This window comes from Pipistrellus kuhlii, unplaced genomic scaffold (assembly GCF_014108245.1).
Source record: "Pipistrellus kuhlii isolate mPipKuh1 unplaced genomic scaffold, mPipKuh1.p scaffold_m20_p_9, whole genome shotgun sequence".
NCBI classification, from domain to species: Eukaryota; Metazoa; Chordata; class Mammalia; order Chiroptera; family Vespertilionidae; genus Pipistrellus; species Pipistrellus kuhlii.
Window position 1 is genome coordinate 34,999,955 of NW_023425595.1, and position 13,919 is coordinate 35,013,873.

At 35.2% G+C, this 13,919-nt stretch overlaps 1 protein-coding gene across 5 annotated transcripts in view; it reads left to right on the forward strand.

Annotated features, from left to right (window-relative positions):
* Window positions 1-13,919, forward strand: part of UVRAG (UV radiation resistance associated) — a 261,973-nt gene that overhangs the window by 132,934 nt on the left and 115,120 nt on the right. For all 5 annotated transcript variants that reach the window (XM_036426266.2, XM_036426267.2, XM_045577909.1 and 2 more), the window contains one exon: window positions 1,367-1,532. In XM_036426266.2, the coding sequence (XP_036282159.1) occupies window positions 1,367-1,532 (166 nt within the window). The remainder of the gene's footprint in view (window positions 1-1,366; window positions 1,533-13,919) is intronic.

A 13,919-nucleotide genomic window follows, 5' to 3' on the forward strand; every position in this document is an offset into this window, starting at 1 on the left:
TTAGTCATTATGGATGAATGAAGAACTGTCGTAAATAAAGTATTATGGTCAATTCTGGCGGAATAATATAATAAAAGTAACCTGTTTTTATAATATGATTCAAGAGAAACCAAGGGTCTGCTATGGTAGTCAAGAGTAGAGAATTCACTAGCATTGCTGTTGCCCTTGGTTACAGCGAGGACTAGATGGCTATAATGGCATTCCTACAACAAGAAGTAATGCTTAGAAAATTATGTATAAAAAAAGAAGAGTGTGAAAAATATTACTAATAATTGAAGTTAAACATACCCTTAGAAATCAGGAAATACTCAAGCCAAGGCCATCTCAAGTATTACAGCCTTTCTTTCTTTGGTTGGAGGTATTTCAGATGATGTGTTAAATCTTTTAGTATATGTGCACATGTGTTTGTGTTTGTGTGGGAAATTTTTAAAGTATTTTGGGAATACCATATACCAAGCAGTACCTTTTTTCTTCCTCCTGGGTCAAGTTAAACTTTTTGTTGTATTACTCAGTTTTGAGTACCTAAAAGATTATCACTTGGTAGGCGATAGCAGAAATCTGGATGGTGAGTTAAAATATAATTCTGTGACTTCTTAAAAGACAGTTACTTATGTTTGACTGGAGGATGCATGCATTTTTTTCTAGGATATATTAATAGTGTAACTATCTTTTTAGATTTTTGCTTTTACTATTTAAAACATTTCCTCCTTTATTGTTATTCAGACTTCACAAACTTATTTATGCAACACTATCTTTATGAATATTGAGAACATACCCTATAAAAGATTATGCTATTTCACTTCATAATAGAATTAATAATGCTGTATAGTAGTACACCAGCACAACTATATTGTTTATAAGTTGTTAATGAATAAAATGTACAGTGCTTATGTAGTATGTTATGTTTAAAGCTCTGAACTTAACTTTCACGTTGTATAATAAACTCCACTATTATTTCTACCTTCAAAAATGCTGGGAAAGAAAGTAATGGATATTTGAATATATTAAGAATTCTTTCTTTAAATATATATATATACATACATATATATACATACATACATATATATATTAAATGTTAATCTCACCACATTAATTATTGGAAAATAGTTTTAAATATAGTAAAGTAAATTTTAAGAATTATTAATGTGTTTAAATTTGTCTAGAATTCATATAATTGAATTAAGTTTATAATGTAAATGTAAATGTATGAGTTTAAGATTATAAATGTAAACTATGTAATTTAGATAAGATTAATATTTTATTTACCAGTTATTTCTTAATAAAGTCTTCTTTGAATTGACTTATTATGATCTCATAGCTACATTTAGAAGGTAAATAAATGTTTTCTTCTGCTTTTAATTTACAGCAAAAGATGATGGAAGCATTGCTGTTGCCCTTGGTTACACTGCACATTTGGTCTCCATGATTTCCTTTTTCCTGCAAGTGCCCCTCAGATATCCTATAATTCATAAGGGATCTAGATCAACAATCAAAGATAATATCAATGACAAGCTGACAGAAAAGGAGAGAGAGTAAGTATCTTTTTAAAATATACTTTTAATATCAAGCCAGTATAAAACATGGAGTATATTAAAAACATAAAATGTGACTTAGATTGTGGTATTTTTTTATATATACTTTGTAAAGCTCTGTTCCTTTTAAATAGATTATAGTCATTCATTTAGATTATAATGTATCTACTCCTGCACTTGTTAAAGTTGGTAATGATAGCAAAATTGACTCATGTAAGTTTAGTTTGCTTCTGTGAGGACAAGTATAATAATTCTGCAAATATTCATGTAGCACTTCTTTCCTGTTAGTCAAAAAATGAAAGAGGTAAAAGATTTATCAGAAAGACAACCAGAGAAAGAATGAGAGACTTAATGACAAATTGTACATATCTGAAAAATAGATTAGTAAACTGGAGGATATGTCAGTAAAAAATATCCTTACCGAAGCACAAAAAAACAACAACAAAAAAGATGGATTGTGTAGAAATGTGATAGACATGTATAGGACACAACCAAAAGAACTTATATACTTATAATTGGAGTCACAGAGAAAGAAAAAAGAGCACATAGGATAAATGCAGTATTTTAAGAATTAATGACAGCATTTTTTAAATTGATGAGGCATCAAGCGACAAATTCAAGAAGTGTTAAATACAGCATAGAGTAAGTATAGAGCCAAAGTACTTAGGGAAATTATTGTGAAACAGCTGTAAACCAAAGACAAAGTGAAAATATTAAAAGTACTTAGAAAAAGAGACAGACTAAATGTCAAAAAAGTAATAATAAGACTGAAAGCTAATTTTTCAATAGAATCATTGAGAGCCAGAAGTTGATGCAATTACATTTTAAAAGTACTATAAAATAATATTGCCAACTTAGAATTCTATATTCAATGAATATATCCTTCAAAAGTAAAGGCAAAAATGAAAATATTTCAGACCATCATAACTAGGAACATACAGACCTATTCTAAGAGGAAATACCTAAAAGCAGAATAAAAATAATCTCACACAGAAATTTGAAAATGCAAGAAGGAACAAAGAGTAAATATGAGTATTTCTAAATTAATTTTGACTACAAATAAAAGGGGGATATCTTATTAAGTCTAATATACATAAAGTATATTTAGAATTATAATGTATTAGTAACACAAAAGTTGGAAAGTAGAAATGGAGTTAAAGTGCTCTAAGATCCTAGTATTATCTGGATTTTGGTAAAATCCTAACTTATATTAGACTCTAATAAATCAAGGATACATGTTATTATCTCATAACCATTAAAGTTATTTTGTACAAGCAAAAAATTAATAGAGACGATAAATGGGGAAAATCAAATACTTGATTAATCCACACGAAGGCAAGAAAAGGAAGGAAAATGAACATTAATTTCAAACCTAACTAATAGTAAATCTGTAGATATGAACCCAAACTTATCCTGTAATTACATTAAATGTACATGTTAATAAATATTGTCAGGCTGAATAAACATATGAAAAAATTCTCAATGTCACTAATCATTAAAAAGATGCAAATTAAAACCACAGTGAGAAATGGATACCATCAATAAAGCAACAAATAAGTACTGGTAAGGATGTGGAGAAAAGGAAACCCTGGTATTCAGACAGTGAAATTTGAAAAGTGAAATTTAAGGCAATTAAGTGGGACATTTTATGATAATACAGTCAATTCCAAATATATACGTAGTTTTATAGATACTTTTTTTGGGAAAAAAATAGGGAAAAAGAAAATATTGGATGATATTTGTCTTTCTTTAGGTAAATTTCATTTTAGAAACCCTCTTTTTATTATAACCCAGTTTTAATTAGTCAAAAATGTCATTGCAACTATTAAATTCTTTGCTTGTAAAGTATGTTTGTGAGATAATGAACCATGTTTTCCCTACTATGTAAATGACACTATGGGGACTAATAAGCACTTTTATAAGTTGTAAAACTCTTTTAGGTCACTGGGATACCTCTTAGGAAATTAGCAAAATAAGTAAAATATATGTATTTTGAAGCTATAACTTCAAATATATAGATAAAAGTTAACAGAACTACAAGGAAATCCACAGTCATAACAGAGAGGACTTTAACTTTCCTTTCATTAACTCTTAGAATAACAGACAAAAAAAAAAAAATCTGAATCTAAAAGACGTGAACAGAACAATTAGTAAGCTTGATCTAAGTTATAGGTAAAAACATATTGCACCAAAGATTATGAGATATACATTTCTTTCAGATACACATGGAATATTTACTAAAATTGATTATGCTGGGCCTCAACAAATTTCATAAGATTAAAATATCACAATATGTTTACAGACCACAGTGGAATTTACAAGAAATCAATAATCTCTAAATGTATGGATATTAAATAGTATACTTCTCTTTAGCCTATAGACTAAAGAAGAAATTACAAAGAAAGTTTGAAATTATTTAAAACTGAATAATAATGAGAATATAGCATATGAAACTTTGTAAGGTGCAGCTAAATCTTTGCTAAGAGGGAAATTTATACCCTCAATTGCATATATTAGAAAAAAAGAAAGATGTAAAAATTAATCATTTAAGTCTCCTGAAACATCTAGAGAAAGAAGAGTTAAGCCCTAGGAAAGTAGAATGAAAGAAATAATAAGATAAGAGCAGAAATTAAATGGACAACTGTACCTTGGAAAAAATAATACAGGCAAAAGTTCTAGTCTGAAACAGCTAGAAATTGATAAGCCCTCAGGGAGGACTATTGAGAAAGAGAAGAGACAGGCAAAATAACTAATATAAGTGAAGAAAAAAAGGTGTCATTACATATATACAGACATTAAAAGATAAGATCTTATAAACAACTTTATGCTAATAAGTTTGAAATTCAAATGAAATGGATACATTTGTAGAAAAACAGAACTTTCCAAAACTGGTACACGAATGACTGGAGTTTAGAAAGCACTCCACTTGGCTAAAGGGAAATGGTTATAAAATATTCTAGGTAAGTATTCTCAACCCTGGCTGCTATACACTAGTGTCATCTGGGAAGTTTTGAAAATGAACTTCTAACCTCCATATTCTTGGCCTCCTCCCACAGAAATTCTGATCCATTTGATGGAGCCCAGTCATGAGGTGTTTATTTTTTAAAAGTTCCTGGAAGTGATTCTGATGTGCGGTTAGAATTGAGATTCCTTGTTGTAGATTGGTTGTTGTGTCCATGGGCATGAAGAAATGAATGCCCTCTACTGTATTTAGGAAACTGCAAGAGCAAAGGCAGGAAAGACAGGCACCGATGGAATAATTTAGTGCTACATCCGGTGGGACGGTGACTCTCGGATTGTCAGTGGTGAGCAAGGAGTACATGTATCATATAAGCCAGTGCCTTTCAATGGCATTGATTGGTTAGTTTATAACCCAAGTGTTCTTTTAAATTTTAAAAACACTTAAAGGGTCTGAAATGTATATGTTTGACAAAAGGGGACATGGGTATAATTTCTTTTCTTGTTTTAATAAATCGAGGTGTAATTCACATAAGATTAATTTTTTAGTGTACAATTCAGTGGCATTTAATATATCCACAATGTTATGCAACCACCAACTCTCTCTAGTTCCAAAACATTTCATCCCCCCAAAAGAAAACCCCATTAAAATGTCACTCCTATTTCCCCAACCTGCACCCTGTTTCCTCAGCCTCAGGCACCTCACATCTGCTTTCTGTCTGTATGGATTTAGCAATTATGGATATTTCATATAAATAAAATCATACAATATGTGACCTTTCTGCTAAGGGTTTTTTTCCACTTAGTCTAATGTTTTCAAGGTATATCTACATTGTAGCATCATTAGTACTTTATTCACTATTCTAGCTGAATAATACTCCATTGAATGTTTATACCACATTTTGTTTAACCGTTCATCTGTTGATAGACATCTGGGTTATTTTACCTTTTGGTTAGTGAATAGTGCTGCTATGAACACTCATGTAGAAGTATTTGTTTGAGTATCCATTTTCAATTGTTTTGCATACATACTTCAGAGTGGAGTAGCTGGATCATATGGTAATTTTATGTTTAAGTACATTTAAAATATATATATATATATTATTGATTTTTTACAGAAAGGGAGGGAGAGAGATAGAGAGCTAGAAACATCGATGAGAGAGAGACATTGACCAGCTGCCTCCTGCACACCCCCTACCTGGATGTGCCTGCAACCAAGACACACCCCTGACCGGAATCGAACCTGGGACCTTTCAGTCCACAGGCCTACGCTCTATCCACTGAGTCAAACCGGTTTCAGCTTTTAAGTACATTAAAAAAAAAAAAAATGTTTTATTGATTTTTTACAGAGAGGAAGGGAGAGAGATAGAGAGCTAGAAAATTCTATGTTTAACTTTTTGAGGAATCACAAAACTTTTCCACAGCAGCTACATCAGTTTATGTTCCCTGGTACAAGGTGGTATAGCATTGTGATTTTGATTTGTCTTTCTTTAATGGTTAATGATGTTGAGCACTTTTTCATGGGCCTGCTGGCTCTTTGGAGAAATTACTATCCAAGCCCTTTGCCCACTTTTAAATTGGGTTGTTCATCTTTTTTATTGTTGAGTTGTAAGCCTTCTTTATGAATTCTGGGTACTAAATCATTATCAGACATATCATTTGCAAGTATTTTTCCTGTCCTCAGAGTTGTTACATTTTAAGTGCAATATTATCTACTGCCTTGATTATCTGGTGAAACCAAGAGGGCCTTGAGTAGCTCCGATCCACTCTGCTCCTGTAGACAAGTTCTTCTATTCAAACAACCTTCTTTTTCCACCAGTTCCTCCTGATTCCTGAGTAGTGAATTTCAATTCTTTGCCAGCTGGATATTATGGAAACAAACCAATCACATCCTCTTTCCCATAGGAACCAGTCATCACTACATCCTTTTTATATTACAACATTTGCCTCTCACAGATTCTGGTTGTTCAATAATGTTGATCTTAAACAAACAGACAGCCAGATACCTCTCCAGCAAAATGGGTTTTTCTGGTACAGCAAAGAACTGCAATTTAGGACATGTGGTCTAATGTTGAATTATGTGCAAGTCCAGAGAAACAAAGGAGAGAAACTGTCTTTAATGTGGGGGGCAGGGGAGGGAGAGCTGTGGTAAATGAGGAGTCCATTGGAGGAAACTGAAGGTTGGATGTATAGTGACTTTTGTCTGAGTTATGGCAGTCTCCCATTGATTGAGCTGTTACAGACAAGGAGGAATCTCTTCTTCCTCCTCTCAGGTGGTAATGTGGTATCACTTGCTGTTGGAGATGCAAGATCCCTCTCTTCCTGTTGGAGTCAGCAGTATTTGTTACGTGAGACATGCATGAGAGTTCTCTCTTCTAGCCTTCTGACTCCGTTTTAAGTGAGATTTCTGTTTATTAATTTCACACTCTGTTCCTAGTTGTAGCTATGTGACCCTACATGGCATAAGATGTCCTTCTTCCCTGGGCTCTGAATATATGTGACTACTAATGTGCTCTCAGTTTCATCTATCCAGTGTTAGATGTCCACTGTCAGATGTTCAGCCATTTCCATAACCCTAGGGCAGTAATCCCTTTCTTATCAATGGAGTGAATACAAAGCAATTAAAACAGGTGGTTTCACTATCTTTAGAGTGTCCTTTGATGCACAAAAATTTTAAATTTTGATTAGATGTATTTTGTCTATCTTTTTTGTTTGAAAATGCTTTTGGTTTCATATCTAAAATCCATGGTCAAATCCAACATCATGAAGAGTTTTCTTGTATTGTAATAGTTTAATCATTTTGACCCATTTTGAGTTACTATTTGTACCTTCTTAGCTTCAGAAGCATATAAAAACTGCTCCTCTACACTTGCCCTCCCACTTTTATGTTGTTGTTCTTGTGACAAATTACATCTTTATACATTATGTGCCCATAATATGCCTTTTTTATTTACCTGTGTACTTACCTTTATTAGAGTTCTTTATTCTTTATACAGCTTTGAGTAATTGTCTCGTTTCCTTCCATTTCAACCTTAAGACCTGAGACTTCACTTATTGCTTTCAGGAAGGCTAGTGATCAGCAGAGGGGAAAGCCTTGGGTCTTCTCAGACCTTTTCTGAGCAAACCCAGAAGTTCTGGGCATATGAGGAACTTCTGTGTTCCCGAGGGTATAGGGGCACTTTGGGATGCCCCCATTTCTCAAAGAAACTCTCCCCACCCTTTTCTCCCAGGTTGTATGTCTCGGCCTTCATCTTTTGCTGGCAAGGCTCTGGGTCATTTGCTATGCATCTTCAACACAGTACCCTGCTTTTCACCTTTGAGTGAGTTCTGACTAGGCACAACAGAGGCAGGCACCTTGCATTAGTCCTTTAGGTAGCCCCTAGACAAGTTAGAACAGACCTACACAATTTTGTTTTAGAATCGAAAAGAACCAGGGATCAGGGCCCCACACTGGAATGTAGGCTGCTGTCTTTGAGGCTAGACTACTGCGGAGCTGAAGAGGGAGTTGGAGGCAGGGTAGGTAAAAATGCTCCAAAACTTTCCTCCTGATTTTGAGTTTCCTTTTCCTTGGTTCAACTTCACCTGATTGTTGTAATCAACCTTTGACTATTTTCCAGAGTTTTGTCAAAGTTGATTCTGATAGCTTTTGCTTATTATTATTTTTTAATGTATCCCTAGAAGCACAAGTCCTCAGATCTACCTACTCCATCATTTTCACTGACCTCATTCCGTTTAATGACGAAAAACATTACTTATAAGATATAAAGGAAACCCTAGATAACTTTAAATAAGAGGACACCATGACCAGATATGGCTTTGACAGACTATCTTGTAGTTTTGTGGAGAATGATCACCCCTCCCAACCTTCCCCAGGTTCCATATTAATAAAAACTAACTCTCCAGATTTTTGTCAAATTTGTGCATGAGGACTTAAAATATTAGTTATGTAGCAAAATCACTTTGGGAGTTAGAAGGAAGGGTGTCCTCAGAATGATAAATACTTGTATTCTTCCTTCTGCACTCTTTAATTTGTGAAGGAACAGCTTAACATGTGCACAGCTCCAAGTGGTATGCCCCGGAGTGAGTAGTAGTGATAATTTGTTTATTGATTGATTGATTCCCTAAGCAATGTAGGAGGGCAGCTAGGTTTAGGTGATTATGTTACCCGCTTTTTTTGGCAGCCAGTAGAACCACAGGAATTGCATTTTTGTGAAATAACTTTATATTCCCCCTACAATGAAACACATATTGTATTTTATTGATTCTACTATACATATTTTTGACATTTTAATATTGCTAAAAATGAAATGCACCTTACAATTAGTGGTATGTCACATTATGATAGATAGCATTTATCTGTCTTAGATTTTATGAACTATCAAATTCTTTGGCTGGTTTTATGCACTTTAACAAAGCACTTGAAAGCCTTTTTGGAACAACATAGATGCATAAATATATAAAAATACCTTTATTGATTATGCTTGTTGATTGAATCAACCTCTTATTCTTAGCCTGTATCACTGAAAGAGCAGATTTGACATGGTTTTCTTTTCTCCTGTCAGTTTGATGTAAACCTTTCCAGGGTATTAGGTGGAATCAGGTCTTCATGGGAGATGGGAAATATAAATTGAATGACTCATTGGACAAATTATACTTAATGTAATAGACCTAGGAATCCTCAGCCTCTGCCTTCTCTGATTACCTGCCTCATTTGCCTATTGGCACATGAAATATCAGAGTTCGAAGCCCTATGTAGCCAGTTTTGCTGTGGTTTGGGGGACTTGTTCTTTTCTTTGTCTGGTCTGTTTGAAACATTGGTCTGGACTGCTGCCTTGCCGAAACCATTTTTTGCGCACCTGCACACTGTAAAGGGAAACTTCGAAATCTTTGCTGCGTTTCATTTGAAGGCACAGACCACAAAACACGAAGGAATGTAACCAGAGTCCAGCTGCAGTGTTCTTTTCCCCCTATTGCTTCTTTCACTGAGGACTGAAAAGTAGGTTTTAAAGTGATTTTTTTTTTAAATGAAATGTATTAGTCATTGCTCTTGTGCTGCATAACTGTCTGTTAGATAATACATTCAGAGTGGATCCGGAAGACAGTCATTGAGCACATAGCTGGTCAGAGCACATGGCGTTTTCAAGCCCTCAAAAGAGGTCTGAATTTTTTTTGTTTTAGTCTCAGAAGGAGAAATAGGGGGTGGTATAATTGGCAGGCACTTTTGAAAGTTTTTGGCCTGTTCAATACAAGGCTTTTACAAATCCCTAAAAGATAGCCAGCTATTTTTCTGTAGTGGAATTATTGGAACCTAGAGAAATGTTAATGCTGCTTTTCCCATTTTCTTGATTATTTCTGTACTTACATTTATTCCTATGGACGATCTTGACTAAAACCCTAGGAGTTGCCTTTTTTACTTGATTGACTGATTTTTATAAGATACAGAAACTGTAGAGTATAAAAAGATTGTGATGTGTCCAAAATCAGATGATATTGGGTCCAGATCATAGTCATTGCACGTGGATGTGATGCTAATGAGAGAAGGAATGATGCGCCTTAATGATCTACCACATTTTGTGACTGGATACATAAGACAGTCATGCACACTTATATATAAAGATACTGGCCAGGCAGCGAGGTCCCTAAGCCTGTGGTATTGAGCCTTTATTTTTCTTGCAGCCATCTTTGCATGTCTGGATGATTATGGAACTTCCCCTTCAGCATAACTAGGTTGCTTTTTGCTATGAATGAAGAGACAAAGGAATTTGCAGAGTGGCAGTGAGCAGACACATTTCCTGTCTCTGAATTCCTTCAGCCTACCCCCTCTGGCCTGGCAACATTACCTTCTTACAAAGTGAATAATACTCTCCCCACCCCCACCAAATGATGTCTTCTTGAAGCAGTTAGAATACATTATTGGTATGAGAAGTGAATTCTCTATAGGAATAGTAACTGGCACCTGGGATTTTGTTGGCATAAGGCTTATATTGAAAACATAAGTGTTTTCAGACTGCTGTAATTCTGACTCCTCATTTATGTTATTACCTGCTTCAGGCAAACTTAAACACCTGTTGACAGCATCTTATGTTTAGAATTATAGATTCCTTTCTATAAAAGGTCTCAGCTTCTGTTTGTTAATCAAGCTGTGAGTTCAGAAATGGTCGCTGTTTTTACTAAATTAGCATCTGTTTGCCTTCATGGCAGCCAATGAAATCTGATGGCTTTGTTCGAGAAGTGGGAGATTTTTACCTGTGCTTAAGCTTAAGTTTTCAACTCTTCTACTGTTTATCCTGTAAATTTGAACATTTCTTATAGCCTTTCATCTTCATTTTATTATAGGTTGTTACTAAGATGCAGGCATTTAAAGCACTCAGGAACCTTTAAACTGAGCAATGAATGTGATGACTTGAGGCAGTGGGTAGACCAATGCTTTGGTTTTCTGTTTTTCCTTGCTGAGCAACTTAAAAGTGTAATCAAATAAATATTTTCTAGGGTGACTTAATATTACTGAAATGAATGAAATTATTAGGTCTTTTATATTTTCCATCTGATTATAGGAATGTGACCTAATTGAAAAATCTCTGTTCATGTAAAACTCCCCAAAGTATGTAGTTCGATTCCATTATAATTACCTAAGGGTAGACTATGGGACAGGCACAAAGATGAAAAAAAAATATATGTGCTCATGCAGAACTCTAGGCTGTGTTTTAGAACAAGACAGAATATTACTAGGTCATCGGATTAATTTTCATTTCACAAATGGAGAATAAGCAGATTGAAAGATGAAATGAGGCCGAAACCGGTTTGTAGATAGAGTGAAGGGTCCCAGATTTGATTCCGGTCAAGGGCATGTACATTGTTTGTGGCACATTCCTGGTAGGGGGAGAGGGGTGCAGGAGTCAGCTGGTCGATGTTTCTCTCTCATCGATGTTTCTAGCTCTCTATCCCTCTCCCTTCCTCTCTGTAAAAAATCATATATATAAAGATGAAATGAGGTCATATCACAAGTTATCAGCATTCCCTCTCATGGTCCAATGAGGAAAGCATGCCCAGAAGATGGGGTGCTTATTGTAGCGTGATACTTTCAAGCAAGCATTAGGAGGCAGAAGTAATGTGTTTATCAAAATGAGTCCGTGTCTGATAAATATCCTTTTCTGAATTAGGGATAGGTCCCTATGAAAAATGACATGATATGAATCCATACATGTTAAGCAGAGTCACTATCTTAAGTTCTCATTGAAAATGTTAATTATTCAAATCCCATTTATCAATTGGTTCACTTGACTTTTTTTTTCCTCTCTCTCACTGAAAAGTACAATGCAAAATGCCACTCTTCCCTTCTTTCTTGCCTCAAATTGTTTATACTTGGTGGTGCTTGTTTTATATTTTTAATTATTTAGGACTTCGGAGTTACGTTGGTATCACTGAGTAACTGTAATGTCCTCTCTGAATCTTGGTTCACCTGGTACAATACCTATTCCACTAGATTAGCATGAGTATTAAATAAAGCACAGTGTTTAGCATATAGAAGATACTCAATAAAATTTTGCAATCATTATGTATACATTGAGTTTTACAACTGGAATTCCCAGTAGCCATGTAATTCTCCTTACTATTTCTAGGTGCTTAATGGAAAGGTGGGCCTAAGAGAAGGTTAAGGAACATTTCAAATGCAACCCAGTGGCATAGTATGAAGTTTCCTTTTGTCATAATGCCATGAGGCACATCATCCTTTAGTGAACGGTGTAAACACAGAGGACCGATGAGGTTTCTCACAGTTCAGGGAAAAAAGCTCTTGCAGGTCTAAAGGCTTGTCTCTTTCACTGCAACTACTCAGGGCATTCACTGCCTGATGCCTACTAATGAGTTAAGCAAGTGTGTCTTATTATAGAAGCTGTCACATAGTGAATGCTGAAGCCCTTATTCTTAAAACAAATGTAGAGCATGTTCCAATTACATGGTTCCCTGCCTGGCCTACTGCTTTTTTTTTTTGTCCTGTACTAGTTTTCTTTCCATTTCTAACCTATGTTCAGTCAAGCTATTGTTTTCCAAACACATCACATTATTTCCCACTTTGATGCTCTGTTCATGCTATTCAGCTTACTTGGAATGCCTTTCCTAGGATCAAAATTGTGAATGAACATAAGGCCTTTCCCTTATTATCTAAAACTTGATTTTCCATAGTTTAGTGGACTCCTTTAGCCTTCTGTAACCCTATCAACAATTTTCAGAAATGAAGTGTGATTATATATACACTCATTTTAACAGTGATATGAGTGGTGTATTAGAGTTATTTGTCTTGGTCTTGTCAAAATATTTTCAGTGTAGAAACTACAACTTAATTTACTCCCCCGCCTTGCAGAGAGCCCTGTATTGTGTAGGCACTCACAATATTTCTTGAATTGAATTAGGAGAGCAAAGGGGATGTTCAGTTTTTGCAAATGCTATTAGGTAATCTGACACTCCATACCGTAGCTCGGAGTTTTAACTCTAGATGCTCTGGCAAGGACAATCATTATTTCATATAGTCCCTCAGGACTATGGCAAACTATTAACTTCTGTGCCTATTGTAATCCAAGGCTCAGGCGACAGCGCTGATGGGGTTGTGTGCAGGAGTGAGAGCAAAGAGCACGTTTTAAAATGAGGGATCCCCATGGAAATTTAGGCAGGAGAGATCAACAAAATAAAACTGCAGATGGGGTTGCTGGGTGAGACAGGAAATGAACACCTTATGAAGATTAGGCGTTCGACTGAGAGAGAGGGAATATGGAAAATGAGTCACAAGTAATTGTGCAGCTATTTCATCGCTGACACTTGGAAGCATATTGTTGTGTGTGTTGTTTTTAATGAAGTGTGCTTTTATAGTGCTGATGTTATTATCTGGATGAGGAAGTCTTCCCTAGTATTATTGTCATCCCGGCTTTCTGCAACCAACTAAATTAAAATACAGTAATGTAATGGGACAGTGGGATAAAAAAGAAAACCAGATGACTGTGACATGTGACCCCAACTTGAACTTCACTGCTTTTCTGGTTTGCAGTTTACTCACATCAGAGTAGAGGCTCGATGGAGTGCTTGAGGGTTGCAGGGGCAGAGGGATAATACACAGGGATTGGCAAAAGTAGGCTTACAGTGTGAGCACACAAAGCACAGTTTATTCCGAGAGACCAAGATGGCAGCTTAGGTAAAGGCATGTATTGTACTTGCCACCTCCCACAGCCACATCAAAATTGCAACTAAAATACAGAGCAACCATCATTCAGAACCACCTGAAACCTGGCTGAATGGAAGTTCTACAACTAGAGAAGTATAGAAGAAAGCATTTTCTAGGAAATGGCCTCTAAATATCTGAGTGTGGGAAGGGATTAGGAGCTGTCCAAGCAAAGGCTAGATACAACAAGACATATACACATGCCCAAAACAGGTACTGTA